Raw genomic sequence first — 21,925 nt, forward strand, 5'->3', positions numbered from 1 at the left:
AAGGAGTTATTCTGAGTGGCAATTTGCTGATCCGAATCCAGCAAATCTCCACATGTTGATCTGAGTCAGGGTCATACGATAGGTAGATTTTAATAAAGATAGAGCTCCAAAACTGAGAGAGAATTTATGTCAATTGAAAGGTAGATTTTAATATTGAACTGTGGTGGTGTTGGTGGATTTTAGTATCTCTAGACATTGAAATTTGAATTGTTTTTTCCCCTATTTGTTCTTTTCATCATTCCATGTTGTGTGATTCATTAAATTTTTATTATAGACCTTTAAGTAACATGGTTTATGGAGGTAGGTGAGTCTTTAGCTCAAAAAGGAAGAGCACCTGGGTTTGTTCCCAGGAGATGATCGTTCGAACCCATCAGGACTCGTACAGCCTTTCCCATTTGAAATTAAGGAGTAGGATTAGTTTCTTATTTTGCATGATCAGCCTTTTCAATCTTAACTGTGGTGAGGTTATTTTCTCTTTGTGTAGCTCATCTAATCCATGTTAGTAATCACCTGTCTGTCGCAATTTGAAGCATGAGTGCCTGTTATAGATGGTTGACTTGTTACGTCTAGTAAACCATTTGCTATATGAAGGTGTGTATCCATGCCAATTTTCTTGGACATGTACTTGGAAGTGCATATTCTGATCCAAAACTATGATAACCCTTAAATTTTGTGTGTCCAACATTATTGATGCTCAGTTTGTAATTAGACAAATCATGATAAAAGTCAAAGAGATGAAGGCAATATAACTTCCTCTGGAATTTTCTCCAAAGTCTTAGCACGTGTGAATGAAAACAACAAGGAGCCTGCTTGTGGACAAAAATCTGTTTTAGACATCTTATTCATCCATGCAATTCTTGGATTTAACTGAATTGATCTTTTTCATGTTACCTCTTTCCACATGGTATTACATACTTCAGGATAGAAACAGATTCTCCTACTGTTTCTATGAGATCTGAAAGCTACTTTATGCTGTCATTTCAGCTGATTGTGATGCTTTTGTGGTTAGGAGAGACTGACCAAGGCCATGGGTGAAAGGCCTAGATCATTTCCCCCTTCTTCCCTCCCCTTATCTTCTATCCTTTCTCTTTTTTAGTTTCTATTTTCAACACTGTTACAAGGACTGATATGTGAAGACTCCAAAGTCTTAGCACGTGTGAATGAAAACAACAAGGAGCCTGCTTGTGGACAAAAATCTGTTTTAGACATCTTATTCATCCATGCAATTCTTGGATTTAACTGAATTGATCTTTTTCATGTTACCTCTTTCCACATGGTATTACATACTTCAGGATAGAAACAGATTCTCCTACTGTTTCTATGAGATCTGAAAGCTACTTTATGCTGTCATTTCAGCTGATTGTGATGCTTTTGTGGTTAGGAGAGACTGACCAAGGCCATGGGTGAAAGGCCTAGATCATTTCCCCCTTCTTCCCTCCCCTTATCTTCTATCCTTTCTCTTTTTTAGTTTCTATTTTCAACACTGTTACAAGGACTGATATGTGAAGCATCGAACCATCTCTTCATCACTGTTGTTGCTGTTGTTTGTTCACTTGAAGAGTGTTCCATTGATCCACCAACAGAAGCTGTGATTGAAGTCTTCCTCCAACCTTGCGGGACTGCCTGTTGGTCTCCTACTGCAGCAACCTTCAGGCCACTATAACTCCAGTTGTACCCGACAGATCCATCCCATATTTCCTATATAATTCCCATCCTTTCTTTACCCAACTTGATAATCAAGTTTCTCTATTGATGACTAACCTAGATTACAGAACAATAGCATGTCAAAAGGGAATGAAGCAACATTATCTTAAATTTGGGCCAAACAAAAATCTATGAGTCATGCTAACAAGTTACGTAAGTATTCACTTCAAGACAAGAAATTAATAAAGAACCTACTGATGAATACATGAGAGTCTTAATCCACCATCTCTTGGGAACATACCCAGGTGATCTTCCTTTTTGAGCTAAAGACTCACCTACCCACCATAAACCATATTGGTTTAATCCAATATTAAAAAAATGATAGATAGAGAAAGAGTAGTTCAGATTTTAGAGAAGCATGGAAGTAACAGCTGAAGACAAAAAAAACTCACAGCTACAAATACAAAAGCTAATCACTAATCAGATCATATCAAGATTATACTTCAAAAACCCAACTAGAATTGCCATTCAGAATAACTCCTTAATTGTCAGTTTAATAATTACATGAAATTGAATCAGAAATTGGACTTAAGCTTTTGGGCTTTTAGCTCCTACAGATTCAAATTCCAATAGCTTATCCCACTGAATAGAACAAGAGAAAATAGTAATAATATGGAAAACAACAAGAGCAGCAGTACCACTTTGTTTAGAATACACAGGACTTGTTCATCAAAAGAAATTCGCAGAGTGGTTTCTCATTTGGCTAACCAACAAACTAAGAACATTCATCACATAGAGCACCACTAAACAAATAAAAGAATATATCTGTAAGATTAATTGAAATTCTCATTTCTATACAAGACCTGAACTGATTTTATGGGAGACAGAAGAAAGAGAAAGGATACTGAAATAAAAAATCGAGGAAGAAGCTTACCTGCAGAGTGGTGTCTAATGTGGTGGTCAGATGAGATAGAGAAGAGGCAACGGAGTCAAATCCTCTGAGCAGAGCGGGAACAGGGGTCGCTCAAGTGTTTACCATGTTCAGACTTTCCAATAGCCTACAGAAATCCAAAGAGAAGTTCATAAAAAATAAAAAAAATTATTTCACAAAGAAAAAGAAATGGGGGGAGCAGTGATTTGGGGGGGGGGGGGAATCTGATTCTCACATCAGGTACTTGAGGATAGAGATTCAGCTCAGAGTGAGTACACCGGATCACAGCAGCAGCAGGGTGAGTGAGAGAGGAGAGTAGATGAGAGCAGCAGCAGCATGAACGAGAGGAGAGTAGATGAGAGCAGCAGCAGCAGCGTGAGATCAGCAGGGTGTGTACCGTCACTGTCACCTGGAGTGAGAGAGGAGAGGAGCGATGAGGGGCTGCTGGTGGGTGAGAGGGGCGATTTGGTGAGAGTGCTAAGTTTGGGTTAGGGCTTGGGGATAAGAGATTGGATTTTCAAACTTGACCGTAAGATCAAAACTGTCCACATGTAGTCAAAGCGAGCCAAAGTGAAGTCCTGTCCTCTGATGTGATGCAGTGATTTAAATGGGGATTGGGGAGAAGCACAAGTTGTACCAAACGCGCCTGCAACAAGCAGGTAAGGTATGCCTGTTTTCCCTCTTCCAAATATTTCAGCCTTTCTTTTGTAGGGTGGGGTTGACAATGGTTGCCCCAATGAAACACGACAAGGGGGACATGTTGGAATTCTCACCATTTTCCAATTCAATTTAGGATTAAAATCCTCACCAATTCCTTGATCACGAGTGTGGTGCAGTTCGAGGTTGAGAGGTTGATACATGGCAGGCGCAGCATCCAATGGCTTTTGCCAGGTGTCGAGCTCTCAGCCCCAAACTGCACTACACTGCACTTTTAGGGAATTGGAGAGGATTTTTTTTCCTTCAAATTAACCATTGTAATTGATACACTATTGCTCTTTCACCTGCTTAAACAACGTGAAAAAAAAAACCCCAAAGAAAGGAAGGGGGAGGAGAAACCAACCGCAGTAGAAAGATAAAGCAAGAACTTCCAACCTTTTTCTTTTTAACACCCCCCTTGGTGGTTAGTCAATTCAAGTGTGTTTCAAGGATGGTCAGTTCAAGTGTGTTTTAAGGATAGACAATTGCACAACTCTTGAAGCAACCCTGAGCAACTCACATTTTTAACCTTATAATGAAAAACAAAATTCCATATAGTCAAAGTTTTAAGTATAAAACCGTATCCGCTGATACTAATAAATATATATTGTACTTTTACGATACCAATATGATACCTTAAAAAAGTTATCCACTGTATCAGGTCAATACGTGACTCGATATGGATGAAATATATTGATACGCTTGATATATTTCTTATGAACTACAGAACACAATCTGTGACTGCAAAACACTTATCAAGAGCTCCCATAAGGCATCCTAACCTTTTTTTTTTTTTTTTGGGCAAACTCAACTTGATCTTCGCTACTATTGGAAAAAGCGACTCTAGTAATGTCGATTTCATCATGATGCAGATGCACTTCCTTGGACCGGTCCAATCCTTTGGAGAACCCAAATGGATATTTTTCTTTATTAGGTTGGCCTTGAATCTAAGATAAGGGTGTTAAACGGTTTCGTTTTGGTGTAAACGGTTTCAACAGTTTTGGTTTTAAATAGCTTTTAACGGTTCTAAATAGTTTTAAACAAAAATTTTTTAATTATATTCAAACTAGTTTCTCTTTTAAATTTTTTTATTGAAATAGATGTAAACATAACATTGAATTGAATTGGTTATTGTTAATTTTTCATACGTATTTTTATGATAATTGTATGGTTATAATTGTTTATATATTTTATTTTTTATTCAAAAGGTTTGAGTGCCTATTAATTTTTTGGTGGGATTTTTTCTTACCATAGTTGTTTATTTTAGCCATGAATGACTTGACTTACTATATATACATATATATATAGTAATCGGTTTCAAACGGTTTACCATTGGTTTAAATGGTTCGGAGTAAACCGTTTAACTAAACGGTCTCAAATTAGAAACCAAAAGCGAACCATTTACTAAAAGGTTTCACGGTTTTGGTTTAAATTGTTTGGTTCGGTTTCGGTAAACAGTCTCTGTTTGGTTTTGACACCCTTAATCTAAGAATGGATCCTCTGCATGTACGTGCACATACATGTGAGAGGCAACCACATGTCCATTTTGTTTCCATAAAGACCTCTCACCTTGTAACTAGCAATAATGGGACAGAAGGTTGCTTCTTGCATGTAAATACACCTGCCCATATGTGCAGTGGAACTGAACTTTTGTAATCTTTTATTTTGATAGATTTAAATTACGTAAGAATTCTTTCTTAATTTGTTAGTTTCTTATTTTAATTGGGTTTCTATTTCTATACAAGGGAGTTTTCTTTATATTGACAATGTAATACCATAGAAGATATTTCATCCTAAAAAAAAAACCATAGAAGATAGATTGAAAGTTGAGTCTTTTATGTCTGCGTGGCCAGTGAGCGTGTGCACTCTCCCTGACCGTCCCCACCTCTTCTCCCTCCTCTTTCTTCAATTTCATCTTTTTTGTTCTGCTATTATTCTGTTTTATAGTCTCTGATACTGCTGCTGTCAACATTTACCAGACTGTTTTAAGGGAGTGATTGATCTCCCTGGCATTCATTGGGTTTGATAGTTTGTATGATCTAGCTTCATAGGCAAAAGTTGAAGTATGTTGGTGGGTGAGATGACGGCTTGAGAAGAGACTGGATTTGAAGATGTTGTTGAAGAATCGGAAGCCATTTGGGATTTGGAAATTGACATTAGTCAATGGTGACTGATACCATGCAAGGATAAGTGTTTGGATTATTCTAATTGCCCATGATCTTAGGATGGGGATTAGAGTGTAACAACTCTTTAAAATTTGAACTAATGAGACTCGGTCATAGCCTTATCTTCATTTTGAATTTGAACTGAAGTTCTATTCGTATCTAGACTCTTATTCTTGATAACCTGAAATTAGGGACATGAGTTCCCCTATCCTGGGCGACTTTAATCCCTAGGACCTTGCTCCCTACATCATTTTCTTTTGGAGATTAGAATTTGCAACTGAAACTGAACATTGTGCTACAGTGACTGCAGAGATGTTCCACCAAGATGAGTTCCTTTAAATCCAAAACACAGAAAGATAAAGAATGACAATTGACAAATATATCCCTAGGACAATTCTATCCTTGTACCCGTTTTACAACACTCCCTGATACTGATACATTCAACCTTGAATATAACTCCTCTAAACTCTTACTCTTCCAATGGTTCTATAATCTATACCCATTATAACTAGAAGGTTTCTCCAGTTCTTTGCTAATATGGGCCAAATTCCTGGAAATTAGAAATGCCCAGAAAATATCATACTTATGAAGCAAAGACATGGAAGCATGCATATAAATGTGGAAAATATACTGGATTAATCATTCGAATTAGAAATGTGAAATCATTCTTAAGAGTGTCATTTACCCTAACCTAGAGAAGGTCATAAAACAAGGAGTCATGCTAGCAGTTCAGACATGCATATATTCAAATTATTTATCATTAACTTCCATTTCCTGAAATCCACATATAAGAAATTCCAAACATGTTAGAATCTAGAACACAGCACAATGGCTAATAGACTAACTGCGTATGAGCAAAATTTAGCAGGCAGAGTCTAATGATAAGTCATACACAAAATTTGATGTAGGGGAGCTTTAAATAAAATAAAAAAGGAAATCAGCACTCTCTTAAGCATTTCCGCATAAAACATTATTGGTTAGATTAGTTAGACCCACAAATTAGACGTTGTTGACACCATGTAGCTGAGATTTTCCTGAATTCCTGGGCTATCCCCCTTCCTCTTACTTTCATTTTTCATTTTTCATTTTTCATTTTCTATGTCTCACTTTTCTTATCTCATTTCTTCATCCCTCTTACTTTCCTTTCCTTACTTTGTTTCCAAAGGATACATGGAGCTGACCCCATTTAGTTGGGATAAGACTGAGTTGTTGTAGTTAGAACCACTAAGCGGAATAAGATGAAAATTTTAATTGCTCTGATTAATTAAAGATCACGAAGGAAGCAGTCCTAAGGAATTAAATTCTAATCCCATAGCTACAGCTAGTTTAGAACCAGTCAAATTCAGCACCATAAGTAAGTGTTCAAATACGAGTTCTTTTTTTTTTTTTTGGGTTGACAAATAACTTTATTGAAGGAAAAAGAGCTTTACATGACCACTACAACCCAAAACAGCAGCGGGCCTAAAGCCACCCATAACCAACAACAAAAAGAAAATTTAAAAATATTGGAGAAGCAAAATTTTAAAAAACAAACTCAGTTATTACAACGGGTATTTATTTTTGGAGCACCATCTTGGCCTCATTAAATCTTGCTTGGCAAGGAGATCCATTTGCAGATCCAGACATACAATGCAATGAGCAATTCACTTGAGAAGCAAGAAACTTTATTTGACTTAGGATGTGGGTAAATCTCCAGGAACGATCTTCACAAGAAGTGATGCATGCAATGAGCATATCACTATCACCTTCAACCGTAGTGTTATTGGCTCTTCTTATTCACAAACTCCAAGCCTAACGAAGAGAAAGCGACTCTGCTTGCATAGGCCGCCTCCCTTATAGGGCCCAAGTAAACCCTCTGGATAGCGCCCGAACCGGACCTGGGGTACCCCTCCCAACAGACCATGGTTCCCTAGGAAACGCTCACTGAAGTTCAGCTTTCACTTCCCAATTTGGAGGGGGGTGATTATAAGTCCCTCATCTACTCCCCAACTCCAACAGAAACTGATATTTACTCCAATCTCCAAATAGATTATCCACCATAGCCCAATGAGCTCCTCTTGTTATGATGTTGTCAATAACAAACCTTTACTTTAAAGCCTCATGCATTCAACTTCTCCCAAATACACCAGAGTATTGCCAACAAGGCGGCCCTCCATACAAACCGACCACTCTCCCCAAATGGATAACAAAACCACAACAGCCCCCCTACGTCCCCCAGGGAAAGTTCAGTCCCAATGAAACAGCTTCAAAAGAAGGATGGTTTATAAATGAAGTTTAATAAGAAGTCATTTATATATCTTTATAGTTTGATAAATAGGTGATACAAATTCTTCTTTATCCTTTGATAAACTGCTAAGAAGCATCACTGCATAGATGTCCCTCTATGTCCGGAACAAAACCTTTATCCATCATTTCCTCTCTTACTATCTCATAAGTTACACGATTTGGGATTAATCCCTTTTCCAACATCTCGTTAAGAAGCCCATTTGCTTCTTCCAATTTATCCCTTTGACAGAGGCCCCTAATCAAGACATTGTATGTTACAACATTTGCCCTCATACCTACCTTCTCCATTTGTGTCCTCAAGTTCAAAGCTGCCTTCAGGTTTCCCTCCCTACAGAACCCATCCATCAAAGTATTGTAGGTCACGTGACTTGGTCTCACACCCATGTCAAACATTTCATGCAACAGCTTAACTGCCTTTCTTGACTCCCTTTCCCTACACAGTGCACCAATCAATATATTATAGGTCACAAGATCAGCTGGCACACCCTTGTCTGCCATTTCATCCAGAAGCTTGCTAGCCCCCTCCATGTTTTGTTCTCCACAAAAGCCAGCAATCAAGCAATTATAAGTTGAAACGTTGGGCTGGACCTCCCTTTCTAACATCAAATCACGCAATCTAATTGCTTCTTCCATTTCGCCGAACTTGCAATATGCATCAATCAGAGTGTTGAATGTGATGGCATTTGGAAACAGACCTTGATCAGTTATACTACTGAATAACACCTTAGCTTCCGTAAACATTCTTTTTTTAGAAAACCCATTGATAAGTGAATTATATGTAACAATGCTTGACTTCAAATTCAAACCCATCATTTCATTTTGCAAACTAAGAGCTTCATCAAGCTTGCCTTCGTTGCAAAGACCATTGATGATAGAATTATATGTGATCACATTTGGTTTCAAATCCTGCCTCTTCATCTCCTCAAATAATTTCATTGCTGCAGACATATTCTCATCCTTGCAATACCCATCAATTAGAATGTTGAAAGTTGTCTCATTTGGGCAGATTTTACTTGATACCATCTCTTTCAAAAGGGCATCTGCTTTGTACATTTTGCCCACCCTACCCGTCTTGCAGTATCCATTAATAAGTGTATTATATGTGATTACGGATGGTGAACATCCCCAGCATTTCATGTCCTCGACCAGATCCCTTGCCTTCTGCAATTTTCCAGTCTTACAAAGACCATTGATCAAAGTATTAAAAGTAATAGAATTAGGGGTAATCCTTCGCCTAATCATCTCCTTAAACATAGTCTCCACAGTTGCAACCTTATGTTCCTTGATCAGAGCATTCAACAAAGGATTACACGAAAGAATAGATAACCTAAAATCATAATCCCATGCACGCTGAAAAGCTTCTAAGGCAGAATTCAACTTTGAATTTTTCACATAAGCCAATATCAACATATCAACAATGATCATCGAATTGGAACGAAAGCCATTACTCAATACTGCAATCATATGGAAGAAAGAAACATTGGAGTGCCTCTCACTCTTAACAAAAGAATTGAGTAATGACCTAATTTCCCCATATTTCTTTGCATTTGCCAGCAAGTGCAGTAATCTACAACAGTAATCAAGACAGTACGAGAGTCTAAATTCTTTCTCTGACCACCGAAAATAACTAATGACAATCTCTGGTTCTGCTTCTGATTCAAACAAAAGTTGCAGAAATCTGTTGGGATTTGTTTCTTTAACTAGGCTTCTCAAGTCACGCCAATGTTGTTTTCTCACGAGTTCAGAAACCCAGGATTGATTAAACCCATCTGAGTCAAGACTTTTGTCACTCAAGTATGAATAAGAAAATCTTCTGGGAGGACGATGATTGAGTACAGAAGCTCTAACTATAGACCGACAACGAAATGGAAAGCTCATTGTACATCAATTTTTTTCCATAATGAGAAATGGAATGCCAGAAAAAGGTGAAATCCAATCGGAAAAGGAACACAGTAGTGGCAAATGCACCTTTCCAAAAAAAAAAAAAAAAACCTTGAACGAGGTATTCAACTCCAGGGATGAATCGAAAAATAAATCTATATGGGTTCTACACTTCTACCTCCTATTTTTTATGAAGAGAATGAATTTTTTATCGAAGGATCAGACAAAAAAAAAAAAGGGCCCGGATCTCCTGCGGGAATGATTTGGAAGGTCCAAAACGAGGGTTTCGAAGCTAATCAGGAGAAACTCAATCGGACAAATCAACATAACACTCTGGTACACACTTAAGAACTCAGAAATCAAGCGTAGCACAGAATTTCATTAGAGTGAGATTAAGAAAATGAAACATATCATATCGACTTCCTACACAATTTAAAAACTGAGAAATGAGGAGAAACTCTCGAGTGTAGATACCTGATTCAGACTGCAGCAGTAATGAACACTCCACCGGCAGCAAAAGTTTGAACTTAACAAAAGGGGATGGAATTTAGCATAGCACAGAGAAAACTGAAAGGTTTCGTCGTCTTATTTTTAGAAACATCATCTCTTCCACCGTTGGTGTAGAACCGTATAGGCTAGAAGGGTTTTTTTTTTTTTTTTTTTTTTTTTTTTTTTTAAATTTTTTTTGTATCACGTTCATGTATGTGAACGTACGATAACGGTTCACAGCCATTCAGATGGAATCCACTCCATGTGGGTCCCACAGAGTGGATTCATCTGAACGTGAACCGTTCTTGTACCTGAACGTGATCCTGGAGACACAGGGGGCAAATGCAATTTTTATCCAGTCCTGTTCCCTGCCCGAACAAGACCGCCCAGTTCCCTCATAGGGGGCGTGAAATGACGACTTAACCTCCCTTAGGCAGTGTGTTCGGGTAGGGGGTTAGGTCGTTATTTTGCACTCCTATTCGGGCAGGGAACAGGAGACGAAAACGATTCAAGGCAAATGACCACCCTACCATACCATGAAAGACAGACATGATCGCCCGCTTGATTCTCCCGTGTGTGCTTCCATTAGCTCTGCACGCACAAGGATCACGCTCCCCCACAAGAGACACTTCCCCTTATGAAATATAACAAGTCTACCTAACTTCTATATTTTTTTTTGGACAAGGTTGGGCACACCACTGGTTTTCTGGAGTTAGTAGCTACGCTCAATGGAGAGTGTGGGATGGCGAGGGCAGATGTGGCCGGAACATTCCTATTGGGACTGGACTCTGCACAAGGCAAGGAAACCATCTACATGGAACATTCCTATTGGGATTGTACTCTGCACAAGGCAAAGAAACTATCTACATGGAACCTTTCCTACCAAGACTCTACTCGCATATCCGCTTCCATTCAGGACTCCTATAAATATTCACCTTCATTTTAGGGATCTTCTATTAAGAATCAAACTTCTCCACCGTCTATCTTATAAGTCAGGAGGTAAACCACAAGGTACATGAAATTCAATGGCACGCACAAATTTCCCCAAGTTATTGCTCTTTCAACATCCCAACTGTTGCATTGAGTTTTGACTTAAGCATCAGAGAGTCTTCCTAGGTGTCCACTCCGGTCCTTTGTGTTGTTCACATTTTGGTCTACTGTGTGCAAATCTCCGCGTTGGTGTAGATTTCAACAGCAACAATTACTAGAAAGTTTCTCCAGTTCTTTGCTAATATGGGCTAAATTCCTGAAAATAAAAAAATACCCAGAAAATATCATACCTCTTATGAAGCAGAGACATGGAAGCATGCATATGAATATTGAAAATATACTGGATTAATCATTCGAATTAGAAATGTGAAATCATTCTTAAGAGTGTTATTTACCCTAAAGTGGAGAAAGTCATAAAATAAGGAGTCATGCTAGCAGTTTAGACATACATATATTCCAATCTATTATCATTAACGTCCATTTCCTTGAGAAGTAAGGCAGAAACAGAGATAGTTGGTTTTTTTTGCTGGAATTAGTCAAGCTCAAAAGGACCATCTCCCGATTTCCGAGCTATGGTACCTTAACAAAGATGCTCCTAGGATGATGCTGACTCCTTCTATGGAATCCTGGCCATCACATTTCTTGCCCACCCTACTTAATATTTTGCCCAACATTTTGGCTTTGACTATGTTACATTATCCTGATGATCTGTTGGTTTTAATCATGCAGCATTTAGCTTTATGCATTCTCCTTGAAAAACAATCTGTATTAAATACTCTAATGTAAATCTTTTTTAATTAATTTAAGTTTCCTTTTCTTTCCAAAAAAAAATTTCCATTTTTTGAAATCTACAAATTAGAAATTCCAAACATGTTAGAATCTAGGACACAGCACGATGGCCAATAGACTAGCTGCATATGAGCAAAAATTAGTAGGCAAAGTCTCATGATAAGCCATACATAAAATTTAATGTAGGGACATTTAAATAAAATGAAAAAGAAAATCAACAGTCTTTTAAGCATTTCTGCATAGAACACTATTGGTTAGATTAGTTAGAACCACAAAGCGAAATCAAATGCAAATTTTAATTGCTCTTATTAATTAGAGGTCATGAAAGAAGCAAACCCAAGGAATTAAATTCTAATCCTATAGCTAAAGCTAGTTCAGAACCAGTCAAATTCAGCACCATAAGTATCTTCAATAGTAAACATGGACTCCCTCTCAAGTCCACTATACTCTACAGTTCTAGAAGCTAGTTGTTTCTCAAGATCACTTGTAACCTTCTTAGACTCTTTAGCTTGCCCCTTGTGCATTTTGGTAGCCTCTCCAAACTCACCCACCTCTATCTCTCCAATAATAATCTTTCTAGTGTTTTACGTCCCTTAAGTAAATTAAGCAACCTTCACTTGTTACGCCTCCATACCAATGAAATCAGTGGTAAGATTCTTTAGAAATCGGGAGTATGACAAATCTGGTTAAATTATCAATGGGTTGGAATAAATTCACTGGTAAGATCCCCTCTATCGTTGCTAATTTAAGCAACCGTGAATATCTATACCTCCATGACAATGAACTTAGTGGTTCAATACCTTCTGGAATTGCAGATATGGAAAATCTAATTGACTTAGAGCTAGAGCACAACAACCTCAGCGGTCCAATCCCTCATTCTCTGGCTAATCTAAATAAACTAGAGAATCTCTATTTGTACGAGAATTAATTATCTGGTCCAGTGCCTTCATAAATTGGAGATCTGGAAAATCTTGTTGACTTGGAGCTTTCTCACAACAAACTCAGTGGTCCAATCTCTAATTCTCTGGATAATTTAAGTAAACTAGAGTGCTCTATTTGTTTGAGAATCAATAACCTAGTTTAGTGCTTTCAGAAATTGGAGATTGAAATATGGTTTACTTGGTGCTACCTCAAAATAAACTCAATGGTCTGATCCCTTATTCTCTGGATAATTTAAGTAGACTAGAGAAGCTTTTTTTGTTTGACAACCAATTATCTGGTCTAATGCCTTAAAAATTTGGAGATATTGAAAATCTCTTTTACTTGTAACTAAATCACAACAATCTCAACAGTCAATCAAGTTTTGAAGAGATCTTATGCAGCCTCCCGTTCTTCATCCTGAGTATACTCTTTCTTGTGGAAGAAAAAATAATCATGAATCACGTGACTGCAAGAACCCTTCTTTATAATACTTATAGTACTCTCCCAAAACCCTAACACACTTCCACAATGGGTTTAGGCTAACGCATCTTAATAACCGGGTGACACGCTTGAACTAACACATGTATTAGGATTCTCATCTAAAGACCGGACCCAGTAATTAATTAAACCCATTAATTTCAATTTTGAAAATTCTTACAATCTCCCACTTGGGCTAGATTGATTATAGAGTCCATATCCATCGATGTGGCCATGGAATCCCTCTGCATCTATATGTCACTACACTTTGATTTATTCAACAAATCATATCATGTTGAACAACAGTAGAAGATACACATTAGTATACAACATACAACTTTCTGTCATTAAGAACAGGGCACACTTGTCAAATAAGCCACTTTGAGATATATAATCATGAAGTTAAAACTTCATATAGGTCCTATACCTGATTGTGAAATCGAGGTGCCTTAAAATAACCTTATAGGCATACACTTTGATATTAACGGCAAACCGCCATAACCTTGGGTTAATATCGAACTTTGGCAGACCACCTTGTAACTTTGGCTAAATACCGCCATATAATATATTAGAAAAAAAAAATTTGAATTCAATTAACAACATATGTGCTAAATCCAAGGAAAACAATATGTGCAAATAATTATGCTCATATAAATGTTCAACATGATAAATAGAAAAGGAAAAATACAGGACTCCCACTAAGCAAGCATGTCATAAGACTCGATAATACCCATACAAAGAAATGTGTTTCTTGAACACTCTCATTGGCAAAGCCTTTGTTAAAGGATCTACCAACATGTTGTCAGTCACAATGTACTCCACAATAATCTATCTTTCGTTGACCTTTTCTCTTACCACAAGATACTTGATCTCAATGTGCTTGGAACCGCCACACTTCTTGTTGTTCTTGGAGAAGAAAACAACAGAGATATTATCACAATATATCATTGTGGGTCTGACAATTGAATCTACAACTTTCAACTTTGAGATGAAATCCCTGAGCCAAATAACCTGCTTGGTAGTCTCAAAGAGGGCTACAAACTTTGTTTGCATGGTTGAAGATGCCAAGATAGACTGCTTTGCACTCTTTCAAGAAATGGCACCACTTGCCTTCTTGAAAATGTATCTAGAAGTGGATGTCTTGTCATCAGTGCAACCTCCATAATCAGCATCAGAATACCCAACAACCTCAAGAGTGTCACTCCTACTTAATACAAGCATATGATCCTTGGTCTTCTGCAAATATCTCATGACCTTCTTTGCTGCTGTCGAATGTGCTAACTAACCTAACATTAGACTGAAATCGCCCTAGAACACTGATTGCAAAGGCTATATCTGGGCAAGTACAAACCTGTGCATACATCAAGCTCCCTACCGGAGAAGCATAGGACTTGTCAGCCATCGAACTCTTCTTAACATCATTTCTAGGGCATTTTTGCTTGTTTAGTCTGTCCCTTTTGCTGATTGGTATATCACCAACTGAACAAGTAAACATGTTGAACCGCTTGAGGACCCGTTCAATGTAAGCTTTCTGTGACAGCTCTAGAAATCTATATTTTCTATCGTGCTCGATCTCAACACCAAGAATAAAACTGGCCTCCACCCATGTCCTTCATTTCAAAACTTGTAGACATGAAACGTTTTTTCACAAGTAACAATGCCATGTTACTGTTTACTAGTAAAATGTCATCAACATATAGCACCAGAATGATAAATTTACTTCCACTGACCTTCAGATATATGCAATGATCCACATGATTTTCAGAAAACCTAAATGACACAATCACCTCATGAAATTTAAGGTACCTCTGTTTGAGGCTTGTTTCAAACCATATATGAACTTGTTCAGCTTGCAAAATTTTCTCTCACTTCCTGCTTAGGCTGGATCATATAAACATCTTCAACAAGATTTTCATTCAAGAAGGCAGTTTTGACATTCATCTGGTGCAACTCTAGGTCAGAATGAGCTACAAGTTCCATGATGACCCTAGAAGAATCTTTTATACAGACTATGGAAAAGGTTTCATTGAAATCAACGAATTCCTTCTGTGTAAAACCCTTTGCTACCAACCTGGCCTTGTAGCGTTCAACTTTACCTTGAGAATCAATCTTAGTTTTGTACACCCATTTGGAGCCTATGGATGCACAACCCTCTAGAAGATCAAACAAATCTCAAACCTTGTTATTATTCATAGACAATAACTCGTCTTGCATAGCCTCCAACTATTTCTGAGAATTCGAACTATTGATAGCTTACTGGAAACTGGTTGGATCCTCCTCTTGCCCAATATCAAAATCACCTTTTGTCAGGTATAGTATATAATCAGATCCAATAGCAGGCCTACGGGGTCTATTAGACCTTTTCAAATCCTCCTATGGCTGAACTGGATCAATAGGGTCAATAGGTGCTACTGGCTCAACAATCATCTCATCAGCTAGTTCAGGTACTATATCATCAACAGGTGAAATATCAACAACAGTAGCAGGTAGCTGAAAGTTGATACTGGGCACTACATCAAAAACAATAATGCGGTCTTCATCAAACTCCAGATCACGAGGCTTATGAAGCTCATCACCATTCTTAATAAACTTGGCATGACTGGTTTCCACAATTATATTTATCGAACTAGAGCAATAGAATTTGTAACCCTTAGATCTCTCAGGATACCCCATAAAGAAGCAGCTAATTGTCCTAGAGTCCAACAGCTTCTCACATAGGTTTTATAACCTTGCTTCAGCTTTACAACCTCAGACATGCAAGTGGTTGGGACTATGTTTTATGCCAGTCCAAAGTTCAAAAGGGGTCTTTGGAACTGACTTATTGGGCACTCTGTTTAGAATGTAAATTGTTGTCTTGATTGCTTCCCCCATAGAGACTCTGGAAGACTGGTGTTACTAATCATGTTTCTCATCATGTCTTTCAGAGTGTGATTCCTCCTTTTTGCTACGTCATTCTGTTGTGGTGTACCTGGCATAGAATATTGTGCAATAATGTTGTGTTCCTATAAGTATTTGGCAAAGGGTCCAAGAAGTTGGGATGAATCTCCATGCTTGCCATAATACTCTCCTTCTCTGTCAGACCTCACCATCTTAATTTTCTTTGACAAAATATTTTCAACTTCTGTTTTGTAAATCATGAAGGCATCCAAAGAATTTGACTTCTCATAAATGAGATAGAGGTACCCATAATATGAGAAATCATCAATAAATGTAATAAAATACCATACGACCACTTAGTGTTGGAGTAGGAAATGGGTGACTAATGTCGTGTGTGTATCAACTTAAGCAAATCATTACTACTAGCTGCCTTCATCTTCCTGGTTTTGGTCATCTTTCCCTTCATGCAGTCTACACAATCATGCAAATCTTAAAAATCCAATGGTCTAAGAATCTCATCTCTGACCAACCTCTTCATCCTTTGTACCGATATATGACCCAAACGTCTATGCCATAACATAGAAGAACACTCATCAAGCATGGAACTCTTAGAGCCAATATTTAAAACTAATTGAGAGTCACTATTCAATTTATAAAGCCCATCAACAAGACTACCATCCATTGCCAATCACAACAGAATAATGTAATAAATTGAAGCAATCTCTATTAAAATTAAAAAAGTATCCAACTCTTGAAAGTTTAGAAACAAAAATCAAAATTTTCCTCATGGAGGGAGCAAACACAATGTCTTCTAAATAAAAAAATAAGTCATTCAAATAAATTCTAACTACTCCTATAGCATCAACAACGACCTCCACTCTATTCCCTCCGAACACTGCCACCTCATCCTTATTTGGTATCTTCCTTTTGATGAACCCCTGCAAGGAATGAGTGATATGAATAGAGGAGCTAGAATCAATCCACCATGAATCCATAGGAGCATCAATATTAAATATTCAAAATAAACAAGAGACAATTGAGTACAGAATCCTTCTTACTGCCAACCAAGACTGCTGCTCTACAATTCTTCTTCATGTGCCCCTTTTTATGATACCAGAAACACTCCAAGCTGCCCATATCCTTTTGTCCTCCATTAGGGTGATCCTCTGAGGTGCTTAGTCTCTGTTTGACTTGTCATAAGTAAGGATGTCAAACGGTGCAGTTCTGGTTCGGTGCATATTTTGCAAGGTAGAAATCAAAACCGCACCGGATAAGAATCACCCAAAGTCATAATCGTTTTATATGTGGTACGGTTTTAGTGGTTTCTATTCGGTTTTCTTTATTCAGTTTACATGCGGTTCGTAATACCGGTGTCACCTTTGTACCCTTTAATTTATTTTCTATATCCATGTTGTGTGGGAGAAATTATATTGTTTCATACACATCTAACTCTAGCTAATTATGACACCCTTAGTCACAAGGCCTGAACCTGCCTTTCTTTGCAAACCTCTTCTTGTTTCTGCAGGGTCCAACAGCCTTATGAATAGTAGCATTTGCACTCTCAATTTTCTTCTTGTCCTTTCTGTTATTCTCTTCCTGTGTGCAAATGGAGATAAGTTCTTTCATGGTCCACTTTTTCCCCCAAAGTATTATAGGTGGTCTTCAGGGTCTCATACTGCTCTAGAGGGATTTGAGAGTAAGGTGGATCAGAAAGTCATTGTCCAAACTAGTCCCAAGATCCTTTAATTTCTTTGCAATGGAAGCTATTTCAAGTATTTATTCCCTCACACTTCCATTGCCATCAAACCTTGCTGAGAGAAGGTAATTCATCAATTCTCTTTTCTCAGCTTTTTGGGAAACCTCAAATACCTTAATGGCAACCAAATATTTTGTGGCAGTGTCCATATTCTCCACACTATCCTTCATAGTCTCAGGGATGGACCTTTTCATCAATATCATACATTTCTTATTAGCTGTTTTCCTTTTTTTTTTTTTTTCAGCTTCTGTTTTTCCTCTGTAGTGCTAGTAGCAATAACTATGGGCTTAGTCTCTCTAATAGCTAAGTCCAACTCCATCAAACAAAGGGCCACATCTAGGTCCTCTTTCGATTTCTTGTAGTTGTCCCCAGATAGGACATGAACAATGGAGAGAATGTTACCCTGAATAGACATCCTGGAGACAGTATAACCAAGATAAATACATGCATAAAGACTATGGGAGCATAACTTGGGTACGATATAAACATACCAAATTCCACGGGGTAATACCCTCACTAGAGTTTCGTATTATACCCAATACACTACTAAAATTTTGACCGCATCAATGGCCCAGGAGACACAACCCCTACTTTACACAGCTACGACTGTGAGGGTACTACAACACCCAACTTTAGACACAACAATTGTCAAGGATCTATACCCCTAATTTATCCAGCACAAGTCCAAGAGGGCACTACAATGCCAGGCTTTATGTAGCTACAACTACAAGGGAGCTACAACGCCTAGTGCTGTTTAAATGCAATTGGACAACTTAGTAAACGAATTTGGGCTTATAAAATGCCTAACAAATGTTCCCTTTCTAGTCTATGTATTCAACAGTCTAAACCTAGAACTAGCATATGAATATGGATACATAGAATACAAATGACAAAGCCAAGATTTAATGCTTATAACCCCTCTTATTTTGTTCCTAGTATCTAGAGAAGCTCTGAATAGGTGAGCTTCACAAGAGATGCACTTGTAGTGGAAGTCTCTTCTTCTCTCTTCTTGTGTAGGCTTATGGAGGCTCGCAAGGTCTTCAACAATGGAGTTGCAGAGGGCAGAGTAGGGGGTGGGCATAGGGCGACCATAGACTACTAGGGGGAATACAAGAGGAGAGGGGAGGGTACTAGGGATAATCTAGGGATTTTAAAATACCAAGGGAGGAGGAGAGAGATGGAACTTATATTTTATGGGGAATTAGAAAAGAAGTTTAGGAGGATAGGGGACTTTGAGTAAATTTAGGTTGAATAAAGAGAAGTGATAGTAATGAATTGAGATCCTCTACACTTACGTTCACATGTACATTTTAGGTATCAACACCTGCCCCTTTATTGCCATTCAAAGGGAGAAGAGTATTTATTAAAACAAAACGGAGGCACATGAATCAGAGTACGTCCGGTTCAACTCCTCGTACGAGGAGGGAGTTGCTTCTCGTTGTACGTTGGTTACCTGCCATATGTACACCACAAAACAAATACTTGTTCTTCCGTTTTTCTTCTTTATGAATTTTTTTTATTTATTAATTTTCCTATTGTTGTTTCGTGCATAATTGGAAAACCAGATTTTCTGACCCGACTCATCTTTTAGAAAACCTAGTGACTCGGCTTGGCAGCTTTCTTTTTCCTAGCAAAAAGTGCAGCAACCTCTAAAACCTCTGAGAAGTGGAATGATTCGCCAATCTTCATTGCTCACTCGGTTAGTTGGGAAGCTTCAAGCAGACCATACTACCGATTCTGCTAATGTATGGTGTTTTTTGCTTCTGGTTGAGCTTTTGAGCCTCAACATCTGATCTATCTCTTGTACATATTTTCACTATTTTAATATACTTGCTAACCTTTTAGCAAAAAAAGTGTTAGAAAAAGGGAAGTTCTTTTTGTTTTGGTAAAGAAAAAGCAAACTACATTACTTTTCTTTTCATCTTTGTGGATTCTTTTCTCATCCCACTTTAGAGTTTAGAGTACCAAGTCCAATTTTGGGGGTTAAATGATATTAGTCCATATAAAGGAGAAGTCATATAAAAGGGTTGGAATTCTTCACATGTCCACCTAGAACATGAGGCAGGTTCAACCGGTTCAACTGAATGGTCTAACCCAAGCCTCAAAATCTTGGAGAAAACCCTAATCTAGGAAACAAAAAGGACAACTAGCTTCAAATCCATACTCCATAGTAAGGATCCAGCAGATTTAATGCATATATGGTTTCAAGTACTAGGATTAGATAGGAAAGATCAGGCAATCTAGATTGGGCTGGATTGGAATTGGCAGTGCCTGATCTGAACTGTGACACCAAGTTCTGAACATGGAAGGCAATAGCCAAACACATAACCCAATTTAATTGTTAAGGGAAAAGAAAGCTGCCAAGCTGCGTAGCACCAGACAGGAAGGGCGACATGACCACCTCACAGCCCACGTGAAATGAAAAATCCAATCCACGTGAGATGATGCACATATGGAATCCAAGAGAGCGAGTGGGTTCCATATGTGCGTCAACTGGCATATGAGAAAATGGTTCTTGTATGAGAGAACCCGATCCAGCCTCTTTAAAAGAGGAGGGAAACGGAAAGGGAAAGGGGGTGGAGTCCGGATCAGGTTTCCACATGGGGACAGATCTGGACCCCCCATGGGGTGTGAGACCCACCTCTTGTGTGTAGGACGCACACTCCATTGATCCAAACTCAAGGGGGGTGCCCTACAGATCCGACTCCTCTCTAGCGCACCCATGAATTAGACGATGTCTGGGCACCCCTAGAGGTCGACATGTGGTCGAGCTGTCGTTCAAACAGTGAGGATGGATGTACACATCTGAGCATGGTGCACATGCGATGGAGAGAAGGATTTTCAGCTCAGATGTGCGTACATATCCATCCTCACCGTTCGAACGACACCTGGGCCTCGTGTCGACCTTTGGGGGTGCGTTGCGCCGGACATGGAAAAATTTTTGCTGCTAAACTTGTAGCAGGAATGTTCCTGCTACAAGGCTGACATCCAAGGAAATGGAATAATTAACTTCCCATTTGAGTTCATAAATATCCGCCTAGGTTTTAGTATTTTTTTAAAATACCCTTTAAGATCCCATTTCCTTGACTGCCAGCCAGCATAGCAGCAAAATTTCATCCGCCGGACATCGTACAACTCGGGGGATTGCATAGGAGAGGAGCTCAATCCATGCCCCATGGTACAAGGTGAAGACATGAGAATCCATAAACTTGTTAAAGCATGTACTCTACCGACAACACACCAACCAACTGTGTCAATGAGAGTTAAAAGCACCAATAAAGGAGGAGGTGCTCGATGTCTCTTCGTTTCTTCTCCCTCGTTCTTTCTTTGTAATTGCCAAGTTTACAGAATCCTTCCTCCTTCCTGCCTCTTCTAAAATAGAGTATTACAGTTCACACACCTCAAGCAGGACAAAACCTAAAAAGAGAAAAATCACAAAACCCTCCACATTCACCACCTACAGTGGCTCACCCAAAATCTCTACTCTGGTTTTGGGTTATTAATTAAACTGAACCGAAAAGAGTCTGGTTCCTTTTTTCCGGCTTAACATCGATCTGGTTCGGTCCAGTTTTTAACCCTTTGTTTTGCTGAAGTCAACCCATTCCTGATTAACACAGTTAACACTCTTAGGTTAATTTTGTTTAATCAAATTTCTTACCTCCCCCACTGCTCAACCCAAACTGGTTCAACCCGGCCAGAATTTTATCAAAGAAACCATTCCAGCCACCCAATCCAAAAAGCTAAGACCAATCTAAACCAGCCCATGCTATCGAATCCAATAGCTCAATCTGGAATTGGGCAAATAGTTATTAGCCCCAAACCAAACTGGCCGAGCCATTTCCGGCCACGTCTATAGCTCAGGCTCTCAGCACCACCAATATATCCAATGGCTCTCAGGTTCACGTGAATACTTACTGTAGCTATCCATCTTCACATGCACGACCCTACTAGAAGAAATAAAGCATCCCTTCCCCCTTTCCTCTCTCTCTTTCTCTCTCTCTCTATTGTGCAAACTCTGCTTCT

The 21,925-nt window shown here is 38.5% G+C and overlaps 1 protein-coding gene across 1 annotated transcript; it reads right to left on the reverse strand.

Moving 5' to 3' along the window:
- Positions 1 to 7,452: 7,452 nt before the first annotated feature.
- LOC122672403 (pentatricopeptide repeat-containing protein At1g09820) lies at positions 7,453 to 9,600 on the reverse strand. The gene has a single exon (XM_043869884.1). It carries the CDS (start codon positions 9,598 to 9,600, stop codon positions 7,789 to 7,791), a length of 1,812 nt encoding a protein of 603 aa, XP_043725819.1. The 3' UTR covers positions 7,453 to 7,788.
- Between the last annotated feature and the right edge of the window lie 12,325 nt (positions 9,601 to 21,925).

This window comes from Telopea speciosissima, chromosome 8 (assembly GCF_018873765.1).
Source record: "Telopea speciosissima isolate NSW1024214 ecotype Mountain lineage chromosome 8, Tspe_v1, whole genome shotgun sequence".
NCBI classification, from domain to species: Eukaryota; Viridiplantae; Streptophyta; class Magnoliopsida; order Proteales; family Proteaceae; genus Telopea; species Telopea speciosissima.

Coding starts and splice junctions, on each gene's coding strand:
- LOC122672403 (XM_043869884.1), bottom strand. CDS start 9,600: ATGAGCTTTCCATTTCGTTGTCGGTCTATAGTTAGAGCTTCTGTACTC.